The 17,552-nt window shown below is 39.1% G+C and overlaps 1 protein-coding gene across 1 annotated transcript; it reads right to left on the reverse strand.

The window, feature by feature from the left end:
• Window positions 1-666: 666 nt before the first annotated feature.
• On the reverse strand, window positions 667-5,305 carry etfbkmt (electron transfer flavoprotein subunit beta lysine methyltransferase). Its single transcript, XM_010787457.1, has 4 exons — window positions 4,781-5,305; window positions 3,112-3,255; window positions 2,449-2,469; window positions 667-1,427 (listed from the first exon to the last, which is right to left on the reverse strand). The coding sequence occupies exons 1-4, from the start codon at window positions 5,071-5,073 to the stop codon at window positions 1,229-1,231; spliced, it is 657 nt and encodes a 218-aa protein (XP_010785759.1). The 5' UTR covers window positions 5,074-5,305; the 3' UTR covers window positions 667-1,228.
• Between the last annotated feature and the right edge of the window lie 12,247 nt (window positions 5,306-17,552).

Raw genomic sequence — 17,552 nt, forward strand, 5'->3', positions numbered from 1 at the left:
GTAGAAGCTGCTGGGACTCCCAGCAGCTTCTACTGAAGCCTTCCGAGTAAATCGCCAGAACGTGGACACCTCCTCATCGCTCCACCGCTCCCATGTTTTATTTTGTGTTGCCATAAGTTATTCTCTCTCTGTTGGTGCGCGGGGCTAATGCTAATAATGCTAATGCCAGCAAATACAATGGCAGCTTCTCAACACTTTTCAGAGGTTTAAAGGGCGTGGTTTGCAATTCGCCCTGCCAATCAGAAATTTTTTCTCCCCAGGATAGTACCACCTCTCTAGCAGGCACTAAAAAGGGGGTAAAAGTTCTCATGAACTAAGTTCTCTTTTTGGTGTGAATGCAAAATCGGAACTAAACGGGAAAAAGTACTCCGGTGTGAACGCGCCTAATGAGAGCAGGAACTAAGATAAACCTAAGAGCTTCGACTGTGGCTTTCTGGCAGTTCTATAAGGTTCTCTACAGGAAGTCAAGAGTCACTGATGTGAGAGATAACCCACCCATCTGTAGAGACTTCTAAAGGTTGATGTTGCTTTCTCACATTCTTAATTATTAAATATTTAAAAGTGAGACTATGTAAGCTAAACAACGGTACCACAGTTTTCATAAGAATCACTCAATAAAACCTGATCAGTTGAATTAAAAAGGAATTAAATCATAACATAACCGAATAGATGTCAACCTTTTTAACAATGACAAACACTTATACATAGGTGCGTATATATATGTCTACACATGCATTTGTATATCTCCTTGTAAAGTAAATCAGTAAAATACACATCATCAAAGCAGGTCAGGACGGATCACTTGAAGGGACATGTGGAAATGAGGACAAAAGGAAAAGAAAGCAGGGGAAATGGGGGTTTGAAGGTGTGAAACTTCTAACAGTACCTATTCTTTCTTGAGACAGGACTGCGTCTTGGGGTCTGGTTCCTTATCAGTATTAGAATTGTAAACCCTTGTCGTAAATCAGATTGGCTTTCCTTTCATTTTAGTTTCTGCTGGTCTGTCCTGTTGAATATCAAAGTGTTCAGCAAGAATGTAGAGGAAGTCACCAGTGACACGCTAAATCATCAAGATCTTTCAGATGCTGATGGTCATACAGATTTCCAAGTGACAACAAAGTGACCCTGATTGTATAAAACTACTACAGAGTAATCACATAACACCTCACACGGTACTGGGAGGTGTGAACATGTGACATCACAAATCACAGAGGATCCTCTCCGGTCCTTAGAGTTCAGGACGGTAGCACCAAACGCTGCTGCAGGTCAGACCGTAGTTCTCCTCTCTGACAGACTTGGGCAGCTCAAACTCAGCCAGCTGATGCAGGAGGCGTCGGATGCCGTGTTCCTCGAACTGGGCTCTTCCAGGATCCCCGATCAGGACTTTGGTACCGTGGGTTTTGATGCAGCGGTCCAGCCACATACATCTGGCATACAAAAAAAAAAAAAACACGTTCATGATTGAAATGAATGACGTTTTAAAATAAAAGCAAATCTTGAGATAAAACAAACTCATCAAAACAGTCAGCTGTGATTATTTCCTTAAGATTATATCAACATGATTTCCAGTAAGAATTCATTTGAAATGTATTGTATTTATTCAATCATGCTGTTTTACTTTAAAATACTCTTAATCCTACTTTAATATGATGACTGCAGTCTTGTTCGTTTTTAAGACATTCCACATTAAACCTTAAATCGCTTTTTAGGTTTTCAAGTTATCATTTGAAAGAAATGTAGGCTTACTTTAATAGAGCAGTTACCTTAATGTAAGGAACATTTAAACTAAATAAAGTTATGATTTTTTTTATCTAATCCCTGCCTTTTAGTGAACCCAAACATTCATTATCTATAGTTAGGAAACACTGCAGTGGGCAGTTGCTCATGGTTTGCAGTATCTTGTTATGGCTCGCACCTGGCCAACTCAGACCATCATAAAACTGAAAGCACAACAATATGGTTTCCCAGACCAGTTTGTCCACAGCTGCAAGAAAATAGTTGTCACTGCTCCGTTGTCTTTTGCTTTTCAAGGTCTGGGAAGTGATGTTGTCTCTGGGTAAACACCAGATGTTGAGATAAGGATCCCTGTGGCCCAAATCACACTTAACAATGTGTTGTCTATGACCTAAAGATGAACCATCTTCAATTAAAGATATTAAATACTTGCCCTCAGAATTTTTTATCAGTCATCAAAAAATGTATTTAAGTGGCTATAATTTGATTTAATCAAATAAAGAACTACTTGGAAATTGCTTACCAGGAAACTCAACTTTGACTACTGTGAACTGTTGAACTCTTCACCTTGTGCAACCTGGAAATTAATTGTGTTTGCTAACTTTGAACAGGAAAAGAGGAGTCTTCTGGATCTCAGACCTTGAGAGGCTTGACTGCCAGACAATGGAACAATTCCCATGTGTAGAAATGAACCTTTTAGGACCTTTGACCTACAATGGCTTGACACATGACTCACTGAGACAGCATAGATTGGAACTATATTTCCATGAGCGTTATTACTTTATAATTCAAGACTTTTTTTTGGAAAAGGGATAATTCAGTTTAAGTCATCATGATGCAATTATTGTATGTAATTGTATGTGTCTCATTTAATACATTGATTAAAGGTGGGGTAGGTAATTTTGGAGAAACCAGCTCGAGTGCGCTAGAATTTGAAAATACACAACTGGAAAAAATCTGCCACTTCCTTACAGAGCCCCTCCTCCAACAACACACACAAGCGCGCACATGACCAATGAGGGCACGAGATAAGTTTGTGCACAGATGGAAGGCTGACAGGCAGGTAGGCCATCCAGTTATTTTAGCCGGGCCGGCTAAAATGATTGGTCATGCTTTTTACAGCACTACGGCTTCCACAGATTAATTAATGGATTTTTTGTCAAAGCACTTAAGATATTCATTGCTATCGGGATGTTAAGAGCATTCCATGGAATATAACAAAAAGTGTATTTCGAGCCGGTTTCTCAAACTTACCTACCCCACCTTTAAGTTTTGATTTTATTATTCACTTGTTTAATCTTGTGTGCTTTTACATTTTGTATATTAGAAGATAACAAGTATTACAAGTATTGTAAGAATGTAACCTCCGGAGACAGCTAAGCATACATACCAGTGTCAATGTCATTTGCAACAACATGAGTGGCACCACTCAGTTTTGCAGCGATGGCTGAGGCTCCACAGCCGCTGCCCAGATCCAGAACTGTCTTCCCCCGACACACCGCAGGGTTATCCAGGAGAAACCTGCACAGAGGAGGCGCTGCATTACACTTAACAGCAGAGGTGGGAGCAGTACTCAGATCTTGTACTTAAGTAAAAGTAGAAGTACTCAGAGTATAGGGATTCTCTGTTACAAGTAAGTCCTGCATACTTAAAGTAACAAATGTACTCATTATGCAGATTGGTCCATTTCATAACAATATATATATGATATGTTTTGATTATAATTATTGATGCAAGTGTTATCAGAGCTGTGAAAAGCTGTGGGATATATTTTTGTGTGTGTATGGGACATATTATACAACAACCCTAATCATTGAAAGCATACGTGCTCAGAAACGCATACGGTAAATGGGGCGAAGCCTATGAGCTAGTTCAGGCAGTCAACTCGAGCACTTATGCTGCATTCATACATAACGCCCCTTGCCACTCTACAACCAACCAAACAGAGTCTCCTTAATATGCCGCTCTATTTAACCTGCCAGATCTCTCTCTCCATGCATTGCTTGCTGCTGCTATTGCTGCAGCTACACGTCGCTGCTGCTTGCCTGCCCCACCACCACCCCAGCTTCCACTCCAGCTTCCACCGGTAGGCTCGGGGGTTAGTTATTTAATCATCACTCATCGTGCTATGTATATCTGTGGAGTGATGAGACCCCAGCCGAGACGCCAAACTCAACAATATGCTGCTTCTAATAAACATGTTAAATAAACACGTGAGTTGTCTGACTGAACTGTTCATCTGTGGAAAGTTCTCATTTTGGGAATCCTTGCACCTGTTTAGTTAGGAAGGGAGTTGGCAGATAAAGATAGCATGGTCAAAACACCATTAAAAATGACCTAGGCCAGAATATCAAACAAAGTATGATTGAGTAGGGGAATGGTGGATGGTGGAAGAAACAATGGTGTCTACGTGATAGAGAAAGTCAAGGTCAAGAAGGAGGGCCTGAGACCCTCCTGGTGTCTGGTACCTGAGACCCTCCTACGCGTGAGAAGGCAAAGCAACTGGTAAGAAATGAATATAAGAAGAAGCCTGAACATTGTAAAGGCAGTCACTCCATGGACCGACTCGTGTTTGCTGTACTTTGTTGAATCTTCAGTAAACTCTATTCTATTGGAACTCTTTTGACTGTTGATTCTTTGAAAGTTAAATAAGTGTTAACATAGTGTTGTGAAGATCTCGAAGACATCCGGCCCAACTTCAGAGGTTGCTCCACAACAAAGGTGCAGCTAGTTTTAATGACTTTGTATACTGCAGGGTAGCTTGTGAATTTACTCCAGGCGTAACTAAAGTCTGATTTAAGTGTTGATTATATTTCACATCATTAATCCGAATATTTAAAGTAACTAAAAAGTACTAAATAAATGTAGTGGAGTAAAAGTACACAATTTATCTCTGAATTTTAGTGGAGTACAAAGAAACATAACATTGAAATAATCAAGTAAAGCACAAGTGTCTCAAAAGTGTACTTAAGCACTGTACTTATAAACTTCCCACCTCTGTAACTCACGCACATAAAACTGTGCCATTGATGGGCTAGAATATTACCTTGAGAGTGCCTGTCCTCCTGGCCAGTATATGGCCCAGTAGGGGTCTTCGAAAGGCCAGAGCTCGGGTCTTTCTCGCCAGAATCTACAGTTAGGAGTGAACAGCCTCAGTTTGACTTGTGGGGTCAGACTCTGCTGTCCAGCTATCTCCGTGTTTTCTAAAATAAACTTGCGGACATACTCCTCAGACTGACAGTTGGCTGAGGAACATATATGTCGAGTTGTCGGTATAAACACCTGGATAAATACTTTAACATTACGAGTTTGTGGCGTTAAAAAGCCTAACATGGTCATTAACTTACTGGAGAAACATTAGCTGCGATGCTAGCCCAGAGCTGATGATAATGCTTCTCGCTTCAGCAAACAGTATGTGTAACAGTGTCAGTGAAGAGCGACACCTCTAAAACATTATTATATTGACATATAAATAAACAGTTTACACTGCGTTACGAGACAACTGAGGCCAGCTGATTGTTTCCACACGGATTCAAAATAGTGTGGGACAAGAGTTCCACCGACCTCAGACGACCACCTGGAAACAGGACACACAACTTAGGTTCCGCGCAAAAGGCTATGTGTTTTCTGTAAATAAATACATTGAAATGTATGAGCAGAGGTGGAAGAAGTACTCTTATCTTGTACTGAAGAAAAAGTAGAAATACCATAGAGTAGGAATAGTATGTTAAGTACAAATCCTGTATTAAAATGTATGTTAAGTACAAATCTTGCATTACAATGTTACTAAAGTTGAAGAACAAAAGTATTAGGTCAGCGTGACATGATTTGTTTAATGGAATTCTTAGAAATGCATTCCTATTGCCAATAAGAACATGGCCTATTCCAATGCTGGGAAAGGTTTCAAACAAGACCCTATGTATCTGTAGCGGCCAAAATCATATAGAAATAAAACTGATAATTAACTTAGCACTGCCGCTGCTGAGGCACCAGTTAGCGAGTCTTACGCTGGGTAATGATACAGGTTTCCAATGGTTTGTTCCTCAAAGAAAACGCTGGTAAAAATTGCAAACAACTTCAAAGGTGCATACCGCCACCTACTGTACATGAGTGTGAATCATCATTCCATCTCTTAACTCATGGATGTATATCTATGATCTAAACAAAAAATAAATAAATCAACGAAAAACATAAAATAAATGAAATAAAACAAAATAAAAATCTATGATCTGTTCTAACCTAATGTTCAATTCTTTTTCCTACCCCAGTTTCACTCAGAAAGGTAAACAGTGCCTTTCTGGTAGCTCTTACTCCCTCTCCTTTTGTTCCCAAAATACCAACCACACTCCATTCCCTCTCTGCCTCTTTAACTTTAGCCTTTAGTTTTTCTCTTTCAGCTGTATAGATGTCACATTGTAACAAGATATGTTTCTACATGTTTTTTAACTCCACAGTTCCTACACTTGTCACTGTCACTTTTCCCCATGATATGCAGCGTACCATTCAATGCTGTGTGATCCAGTCTGAGTCTAGCTATCATGATTTTCTCCCTTCTGTTTCTTTCTTTATACATATTAATTGTAATTGTCTTTTGAACTTTATGATACTCTTTGCCTTTCTGGTCTTTCTCCCACCTTTTCTGCCAGATCTCCATCCCTTTCTTCTTAATTACTGCTTTTCCTTCTTCTTTTCCAAGTTGAACTGGTAATGTTATCTCCTTTTGTAGGGCACTTTTTGCTGATTTATCAGCACACTCGTTCCCTTTTACCCCCTCATGTGCAGGCACCCAGCAGAACTGAAGATCTATACCACCATGTGCAGTCTTAACAGGCTATGATTAAGTTCTATGAGAATGTCTTCTCTGACAGTTGTTGTTGTTGACTGTATGCTTTTTAATATGGATAATAAATCTGTGCATATCACCACCCTGTCTGGTCTGACCTCTTCAACCCACTGTAATCCTATTATTACTGCCAGCATCTCTGCTGTATACACTGATAATTGATCAGACGCTCTTTTTGAGATCGATATTTTAAAGTCTGGGATGTATGTACCAACTCCAACACACTCTTCCTTGTTCTTAAAACCATCTGTGTAAATGTGTAGGTAATTGTAATACTTTTCATTCAGATGCATTGTTTTAATTCCCACTTCATTTATTTGCCACTCTTTTTTCCTTTCTACGATACTCACATCTATATTAGCTTCTGGGAAAAGCCATGGGGGAACACTGCTAAATGGGCTTGCTTTGGCAAACCTGATGGTCTCCACTCCACATGCCCTCGTTCTCTCCTTACTCGTCCAGCCAAACCCACGCCCCTGGAACTTTGCATATTCCCAGCAATCCTGTAGTATTCTGTTTGTAATATTTTCCTCTCCACTTCCTTGTAGTCTGACCCAGTATGACAGAGCAAGTTTCTCTCTTCTGATCTCCAGAGGTGTTTCTCCTGCTTCTATCAGAACTGCATAGGGGATGACTTTATCGCTCCAACACACAGCCGCAATGCTTTATATTGTATTCTATCAATTTTTGCTGCTCCATACACTGTCTATACAACCATAGTCTATTGTGGACCTCATAATTGATCTGTAAATGTCTATTAATGCTTGTTTGTCTGCGCCCCAGTTGCATCCAGCTACAGCTCGCAATACATTTAATACTTTTTTGCATTTTGTTTCCATTTGATTAATATGCATTTTCCATGTGTATTTGCTATCAAACCACAGTTCTAGGTATTTGAACTCATTCACCTTTGTCATTGGACGATCATATAGTGTTAGCTGTTGGCCATCAATCTTGCGTTTATTTGTAAATATACTGTATGTAGCATGACTTGCTTTCTGACATTTTGAATCCCCAGTTATATGACCACCTCTCCACTTTTTGAATCGCTCTAGCTATATTCTCCATTACGTATGGGGCATTTGTCCAATACAATTACACCAGGTGCTCTAATCACCCAGTGCCCAAACATGCCTTCAAAATAAAAGCATATAAACTACTTTAACTTATGACAATAACTAAGAATACATTTACAATAAACACGAGAAACAGCAAGAAAATATATTTGTAAGTATTAAAACATAATATAAAGAGATATAGCTCCAACAGTATTATCTGGAAGAATAGGAGTTGTGTTATGTTCATTTGGATGTCCTTGTAAATATACTTAAAGGGCCACAAGTAAAAGTAATCATTATGCAGAATGGCCCTTTTCCAAATAATATATATTATATGTTTTGATTACGTTCATTGAACCATTAATGTGTTTATCAAACCTGGTGAAGGTGCAGATAGTTTTAATGACTTGGCCATGTAAATGTTACTCCATTTAAGTGGGGTTTTTAGCATTTCCAATCATTTATCCAAATCTTCAAATTAACTCAAGGTAAACAATACATTTAGTGGAGTTAAAGTACACTTTTGCAGTTTTTAAAATACAAATGTTTTTGTGTGAGCAGTCATACTTCATGGGAAGTAGTGGAGTACAAATACTTTACTGTACTTAAATATTTTCTGGTATCAGTACTTTACTCCAGTACTTATTTTTCTGACGACTTCATGCTTTTTACTTTTAACACAAATACCTGTACTTTCTACTTTTTACATTTTCAAAAGAGGTTTGTTACTTTAGTTTGAATCTGTGTGTCTGATCATTATTATTTAGTGTTGTGTGCCTATTGATTTTAACACGATCCGTGTATCCATCACTTCCTGGTCTTCTCCAAAGAAGAGGGACCAATGAGAACTTTGTCATGTTGCCGTTGTTCAGCATAGAAACATTCATATAACAATTACATTATTGTTCTATTAATATAAAGGGAGATCAGTTACTCTTTAAAACAGTTGGTAGTTATGGGTACTTTTTACTTAAGTACATTTCGAATCCCATACTACTTTACTTTTACTTGAGTAAAGAAGTTTAGTCAGTACTTCTACTTTAACCATGTGTTTTAAACACGAGTATCTGTAACTTTTGCCATCTCTGCTGTCATTGAAGTAACCAGAAACTGACCCATGTGGCCTCAACCAGCACACTCACACAGATCTGCTCTGTTATTGTTTTACAGATGGCTGTATAGTCCATCAAAGCTGGCAAGTGTAGTGACTGAGTCTCACACAGGAATTGCAACCTTGAGCCTCCAGTCATTGAGTCAGTGTTGCAATACTGCAACAATGGGTTCACAGTCTGCAGATACAAAATATCAGAAATACAGAGACATGCTTTGTCCTCCATTATCAACGTTGCCATACTGAATAGTATCACATATGATTTGTTCATTCAACAGGCCTGAAATGTAACATTTAAAGGCAATTAAGTTCTTCTGAGCTGGGAAGATTTTTAAGTCTTCGTGACTGCTCTCTTTAGCATACTCATTGGATATTAAGGTGTGAGAAAATATGCTTGGAACCTAATACATTTCTTTTTTTGTTTAGTCACACAGAGTGCAATGAAGAATATTACAGTTTACTAATTCACTGCAAGATGTCTGTTAATTAATATATATAAGATGCAAAAATAATATAAACAAAGCAAGTACATTTCTTGGACATACCATAAATGAAAATCAAGCAAAGACATGTGCAGTGATGTAGTGCAATACTTTGTTGCAGATGAATGTTTGGTTTACTTTTGATTGCATTAGTCATAATTAATAATATTAATATATAAATACAACACGTATGAACTGTTACTATGATTAAGAGTTGTTTTTTGAAAGGCTGACAAATGATGCTCTGCATGCTGTCACATGTTACTTCTCAGATACACTGTGCACAACTGACTTAATTTAATGTAAAATAAAGCCTTCAACATTTTATTTCACCACTCCTAACGTTAGATAAAGCAATTGCAGACCTATTGCTCCTTTTTTATCTCTCGAAGGTTTCTTAGTTTATATAAAAATATCAACATTGCAAAGACTAGAAGCTTTCTGAGAATATCTTCCCCTTCCCCCGCTTTTCTTTTTATGATCTCTATGACCAGACACCTCCAACACAAATTCCTTCAGGAAATAAAAGTGCCACTCTTATCTGATGAACTCCTCTTGTTAAAGCCCCTTTTCTTGCCAGACCTTTCTTCTGTGATTTAAGTCAATGAAAAACACTCCTCCACCCCCTCTACTGCAGTAACTGTTCCCCGTGGCAGGCTGTTCCACCTACCAGGAGTTTACAGGAACACAAGCTGCAGAGACAAAGCACTGTGTCTTTAACTTAAATAAACACATTTTTCCATAAAGAAAAAATGTGAAGGTTATATAGTGCAGTGCTTCACCGAATATTGACAGGGACCTGTGAGGGTCCTTGAAGGATTCACAGGGGCAGCTGCAATACCTGGGAAATAGAGGGGAATCAGTGTCTTGATTGTTTTTTTTAAATAATAACAATACACTTTATTTATATAGCATCTTTCATGCAAGATGCAGCCCAAAGTGCTTTACAGAGTAACATAAGATACAACATAATTAAAAAAAGTTATAAACATACAGAAAGAGTTATACCACAGAACCATAACACAATCAAACATGGACAGTGATACCACTAAAATTACCCCAAATTAAAAGCCAAATTAAAATGATAGGTTTCATTTACTATTGAAAATTCCAATGGAGTTTGCTGTTCTAAGATCCAAGCGGCCTCCCCAGATTTCTTGTGATATACGTCGGGCACTTCAAAAGAAAGGTGTTGGAGGATCTGAGTCTCTTTGTAGGTTTGTAAAATGAAAGGCAGTGATTTATGTAGGGGCAAGGTTATGTACAGCCTTATAATGAATGAGTTTTGTGATACTGAATTCTTGTTTGGATGGCTCTTCATGTATCCTGAAGTATAAAATAAGTAGCATTGTGTGGTTACCATGTATTACAGTCTTAGTATAATATAAAGAAGTTAAAAGATAACAAAATATGATGATGTGAGGCTTCATTTATACTAAAACTCTACCTGAGGGGAATGCAAACACAGTGCTTTGGAATTCAATATGATTGAGAAACTTCCAAAATAAGGAAATATTGTAGTTCCCTCTATTGTACAAAATGGTTATTTTAAGGAATGTTTTATTCAACAATAGATTGTGTGTGTGTGTGTGTGTGTGTGTGTGTGTGTGTGTGTGTGTGTGTGTGTGTGTGTGTGTGTGTGTGTGTGTGTGTGTGTGTGTGTGTGTGTGTGTGTGTGTTAGAAGTGTACGTACGTACGTACGTACGTACGTACGTACGTACGTACGTACGTACGTAGTAGTAGTAGTAGTGTGTGTGTGTGTGTGTGTGTGTGTGTGTGTGTGTGTGTGTGTGTGTGTGTGTGTGTGTGTGTGTGTGTGTTAGAAGATGATAGAAACAATATTCTAATTACAAATAACATGCAAACATGTATTCAATTTGCCTTCATCTCATATAGTCACTTCTCACTTATATATGGCAACATTCTCTCTGGGCTTGCTACAAAGTTTAAGAAGACAAAACAGCAGCAGTATGTGTGACCAGAGTCCTGCTTAATAACACCTACAGAAATGTCAGAGGTCATGAGAAACTATTGCTTATCTGTGTAGCATTTTAGTTTTCTGAGTTTGTACCTGCATCACAGAGGAAATACGTCGACACAGAGAGAATTTGGAACACTAATAAGTCATACTGAAACAATTGGCTAAAATCTGTCCATAGACTGGCCAAAACAGTCATAATTTATTTTTAAAAAGGAAGATATTCTGATAATTTACTAAATGTAAAGTTACAATCCCATGTGTGGTGGAAAAATGAAAATAATCATGTGTTGACTGTTACTCCTTGTTACTTATAGTCTTGTGTATGACATTGTGGATGAACTTGTCATCTGTTTCAACCTATGGTTTCAACTTGTGGCCCAGACGATACATAATTGTGCATGACTAATCATCAGAAGTATATCACATGCGTACGATGTAGGCAGAAGTATAACCCGGGATGTCATTAACTTATTTTCCTGTGTACTATGACAAGAGTGTGCCTTTGTTTTATGGAAAGCCCCTTAAAGCAAGTACTGTTGGCTCTCTGCTCTTTAACAACTTGTCCTTTCTTACGACTGTATTTGTTAATTGTTCCCTGTTATATGATTTCATCTTTGAAACTGTTGATCCTTTGTACTAATACATATAAAACCCTGACTTGCTTTTGCTTGCTGAGTTGGATCCTTCTGCGCAGAAGCCTAATGAACTTACATAGACAAGTCTAATTTGTTTGTTCCCTTCATTGACAGATTTCCATCACACCATGCAAAATATTCCTGCCTTTAAAATGATACTTTTAGCGTGTTATTATTATCAGACAAATTACCGTAGAGTTTTAAAAGTAGAATTCTACTTCCCCTGTAAGCTTATAATATTTCCCTTTCTTTGGTTCTTCAATGTTGAATGATTTATGACCGAGACATTTTTTTTACCAGCATCCCTAGAAGAGAAAAATTGTTTAAAGTGGAACTTCAGTCACGCATGAGTGTTAGTAATAGTAACATTTACACTGAGGCATTAATGTGTAACTTACATGTTGTTGTTGTTGCAGTAAGGTGGTTGTCGTTCTTATTAGCTTTTTGTGTTTAAAATCTTAATGTGTAAAGTAACCTAGCTGTGACTATGACTGTCAGATAAACTGTAGCATTATAAAGATGAGGATAAAGACAAATTGAAAACATTGAATCCCTCACTGATAAACATCTCCCGGAAAAAGCTCTCATTAACTCCAGGTCACTAATGGAAGTTAAGTCCCGAAACCTTTGTAAACACAGGAAAGAGAAATGCTGAAGTTTGAATGCTAATTCTTGACACTTTAAATCTGTTAATGGAATTGCAACTCTTCGAGGGGCCAGTGTCCCCTGATTTATGGGTTTCAATCAAAGACTTCTTTAGCCAACCTGAGACACCCGCACTCTGATCTCATGAAAGCAGAACATAGAACTAGCTTTGCCATTCAATGTACAATATTACAATTCTGTTCTTCACAGAATATTTTTATTTGCTTAGCAACAAAGCAGCTTCCTCCAGGCTTGTGAGTGAAAGACGACACAGCAGCGTGTCTCTGAGTTTGTCATTATGGAAATGTGAATGTGTTCTCACTGACCCCTGCATATGTTCCCTTAGAGCCAGCAGGTGCCTAATTGTCTGTGTACGTCGACTCTGAGCTCACAGCACTGATTCCTGTCGAGAAAGACGAGTCTGCATTCTTCCCCACATATATTTTTCCTTCACTATAAACATAAACATTCTTTTCTCATTCTTTTTTTTTTACATCAATATCAAGAAATGTGTATTCAAGTTTCAGTTGTAAACGACCCATAGGCTTGCATAAAATTCATATAGAAAAAAATAACAAGCTACTGTATGACCTCAGTTTCCACAACATTAGATGATGCAAATGGTGCAGTGTTGATTCAGTATGGTCCCCTGCTATTTTTCTGCTGACACAAACAGGTTGCACCTTAAATAAAACATACATATATCAATACTGATGACACCAAGAAATACCACATACCATATCCAACAAGTCCTCCTGTACTCACAAAACACCTGGTTTGCGCTAAGCGGCTTCCGTTGATCTCTGAACGGGTTTGGCTCAGTCCACAAATGTGCACTGCAGAGTGCCAGCAGAAATGCATGCCAGGAAATTATGAAAGCATTATTTATTTAGAGAGCTTGAACAATACAGATCAAGACAATGAGCTGTACTGAATTAATTGCTTCTTGTTTAATTATTATTGCATATGACTGGCAGGACAGTGAAATAATCAAACAATGTGATCGAGTTGGATCTCGAAGGCGTTGCTCATCTGAACAGCACGATATGCTTCACCTTAAAAGGTAACTGATAAAAAAAAGCCTTACACAGAGGTATGTCTTAGATATCCTCACATTAACTCATTTCTGTAGTTATGCAAATACCCCAATCAATATGCTTCTGATGAATATAGCTTTGCGCAAGAGTGAGCTCAATGATATCCTCAGAAGAACAAGTGGTCCTTGTGTTTTCATATAATAGAGAATAGGGGTGGGGAGGGGGGCATTGCATAATGTTTTCTTTGGCAATCTTTTTGGAAAAGACTCATATTAACAGCCATATATACATTCATCTGATTTTCACAGTTTTTTGTCTGCCTGCACATCTGTCGTAAAGTAAAACGTACACATCTATATGATGTACAATATGTAGAGATCTTAAGTGGTGTGTAAGAAATAAGCACCCAAAGTGCAATCTGTAGATTAAATCGCATTTAGCTGCACTTGTTTTGTTCTGTCCATTTCTTTTCATTCACGGTAAACCTTCTTCAGGGTATCGAATACAAGGAGGCCAATGTTGGGCATGTCAAGAGTAAACAGCTCTCAGAATCTTATTTTCTTTTTAAAAAGGGGAACCATGGGAACAGCACACGGTTATCGATATATTCACATACACGTGTAGCTGCATGTGCTGCACTTATGTGTTTGTTTTTGTTCGTCAGTGGAGCTGCATATGCATGCCATTTACCCAGATGGGTCACAGAATAAAAAAAATGCACAGGATGTGAATCTCATTAAATCAGTTTACACATGCAGTGATTGACAATTGAGCTGCTCTCAAACAAGTACAGTGTTCAGCAGGGAAACTGTTGTTCTCTCATCCATGACTATAAAAAATACAGAGAGGAAGAACAAAATCACCGCTGCTAAAAAATCAAAAATGCATTATCTTTTTAGTAAGATTTTCCGATTATTTCCAAATATGTCAGCGTGTTGGGATGACTTTAACAGATTGTGACCAGACAGTGTTTGATTTGTTGGATAAAGGCAGAGTCCCAGCTGAGCACTGTGTTTGTGTGTGTGTGTGTGTGTGTGTGTGTGTGTGTGTGTGTGTGTGTGTGTGTGTGTGTGTGTGTGTGTGTGTGTGTGTGTGTGTGTATGTCTGTGTGCACTCACAGTGACTCACAGCTTGCAGGAAAATAGAGAAAAATGAGAGTGAACAGACACGGTCGGAGTGTAGAAAGAGAGAAAAAGAAAGAGTGTGTCTTTATTTCTTGTCAGTAATATGAAAACCTTCCAATATTTGAAAGTTGTTATTTTTGGCATAATAAACTGCGCTGAAGCTGATACTCCCCATAGAGTTGCACACATGTCACCTCAAAACAGAACAAAATAGGCCATTTCCCCTGAAAAAGACTTGTTCCAAAAGCAGTTGTAAGATGTGAAGCAGGAGGAGGGAGCAGGGCTCCCAGGTGTATAACACTTACCGGAGATAACAAGACGAGGAAGAGGAGGGGGCTGCAGTGCACATGCAGGCAGCAGACTCATCGCTCTAAATACTCCTTGTGTCAAATGGTTAGAATCACCTGCAGGCCGCCATGTTGAATGTCCCTGGAGAGCGTTTGGAGAGCGGGTCACTACTCGGTGTGCTGAGAGGATTGTTTTTGCAGAAGAAGAAAAAGAGACGGAGGACAGTGGGGGGGGATTCCCGGGTAGTTCAAGGTTAAAGCAGCAGTCTCACACAATGTGACAGGACTACATGCAGAGAAAGGGCTTGTGCGCTGCTGAGAAAGTTGTGAGTGTGGCCTTTGTATTTAAATTAATATGGCAGTTTCCTTATGTCATTCAACTTTATGATTTTATCAAGCCTTTTTTTCTGTCAAAGGGAAATTACGCTTACCGAGACACCGTTAGAGACACCATTAATCTCAATAATTCAAAGGCCTTTATTAAGGGTTTAAAAATAGTTTTTAGTCCCTATGGGATGATAAAAGGCCACCACCATGAAACTGTAACAGAGGAACTATCTATTGTGTTTATCAAAGGCTCTTAGCTCTCAGTTAGCTGTTCTCTGTGGCGATGCAATATGTTTTATCTCCAACTTTTGTGGCCCATCGAGAAGCTCATATGCTGAGGAGGTGCTAGCAGGGGATGATGTTTCCGTTACTTCAGTCAGAACTCTTCCCTTATTGCCTCAGGTATGCTGCGACTCAGCGATCATCTAAAAGAGACTCCTTTTCCAGGAGGCTTTTGAAAGCATAAACACCGGTAGGCAGAAATCAGACACAAACACTCCATTATGTTCACAGGATGGATGACATTTTAACTTTTCAATACCATCAGAATGATTTGCATATAGAATACACTCCACTTTTTAAGAACAACCCTATTGTGTGTTCTTCGGTGGGTCACGACATGTCGTTTTCCATGATAACCATATGTGTCCACAAATGTCAACTTTAACCAAATAGTAGACTTTTACATTTTTCAGTTTTTAATAAATCACAATGTGAAGGCTCCTTATTCTCAGAATCAGTCTTTGAGGTTTGACTTTAGAATTAAAGGAATGTGCTTGTGAGTTAGTTCATAAGAGGAATTTAACTTAAAGGCCAACTTTCATGTTTTTTTTTCTACATTTATGCTTAAACTTGCTTGAAAATTACAATTAAAAAAGTGAATGCAGGATTTGATATGTTTTACGACTCGAGACATAAGGGCAGGAATCAGAGGGAAAGGAGGCGCATTTTGAGCTCTGCTTCTTAAGAAACGGCCTTTTTTTAAGGTCATACGTCAAACGGGCGTCATATTTCACACTCACAAAGGGGAGCACATCTCGCACTCTCTGAACCGCGGCAGGAGCCGAGAACGTGTACGTCAGTTGCGTCTGAGGCAGATATGTGTTGAGCAGTGTGTTTTAGTGAGGGCTGGTATTTTCAGTAGTATTTACATTGTATTTCACCATTGTGTAAATCATGGTGCAGGTGCAGCACAAATACCAAGGCAGCGCTGTCAAGCACCGTATACATCTCCTTCCCCCATCCCCTGTAGATACATTAACGGTGCTTATGACTAGTTGTAAGTAAAGAACTTACATGTATTACTTGTACTAGCCAACTATAAAGCAAACTAATAATTTAAACATGATCTTAAAAATGCCAAAAAGTATTTGAAACTGTGTGTGTATTAAACTGATGGGAGGAAGGGGGCCGGAAGAGAAGGAAGTCTATGCAAAAATGTGTGTGTGTGTGGCAGGCTGCAAGATGACAAGACTCAACTTGTTATTCGGAGGGCAGTTCGTCGCAGACACGCCAAATGTGTCTGCTTGCCTCAAACATTAAGAGACTCTTGTTTCCGGGTGCGCCTCGGGCTGGCTCGCGGCGATTCGCTGCGACAGTCCATCGTTTTTCTGTATCGTCCCAATAGATGAACCGCCTCCATGGGAAGGAGTCATGCCGACAACAAACCCTCGCCGGTTTGAAATTAATGTATCCCTGTTTTGTCCCGTTGTCCGGTCCCCTCTTTGTGTCTCATGCTGGGCACTGTGGCCAAGAATATGTAAGATCTACCGCAATAGACCAGAGCAGGGGTACTCTTTCAAAATTGTATCCGTTGTTTTTTAGCCGCATTAAACAGATTATTTCGTTTTATCTCCTTGTAATTCCTGGTGCTTCGAATTCCCTTCCTTTTTAATAATTTAAGCACCAGCTCATCAAGCGGACGCCGCGGAGGCCGAGTTGGGCCTTCAGACCACCGCCTCCAGCGCTCCACAACATAAGTGGCCTGCCTGCTGCCTGTAGCACCACCTGGATACATGTTCTACCAGGATAAGAGTGAGCAAGATGGGTGAGTCTCAATTTGCGAGTCTCGTTTCTGTGACTTCTGCTCTCCCTGTCAGACTTTCAGTTTGCGGCGATACTAAAAGAGAGCACGCTAAGCCATCGGACGCAAACAAATGGTGTAGCTGTAAATTAAAGTCTGAGGGAAACAGTCCCCTGAGTAAATCTGATTTTTGTCAGAAATCGGAGAAAACTGGCGGGAGCCAATATGATCCCGGGAAGGAAACCGGCGTTAGAGGGCATGAAA

The sequence above is a fragment of the Notothenia coriiceps genome, unplaced genomic scaffold (assembly GCF_000735185.1).
Source record: "Notothenia coriiceps isolate Sejong01 unplaced genomic scaffold, NC01 NC01_scaffold00030447, whole genome shotgun sequence".
In the NCBI taxonomy this organism is placed as follows: domain Eukaryota; kingdom Metazoa; phylum Chordata; class Actinopteri; order Perciformes; family Nototheniidae; genus Notothenia; species Notothenia coriiceps.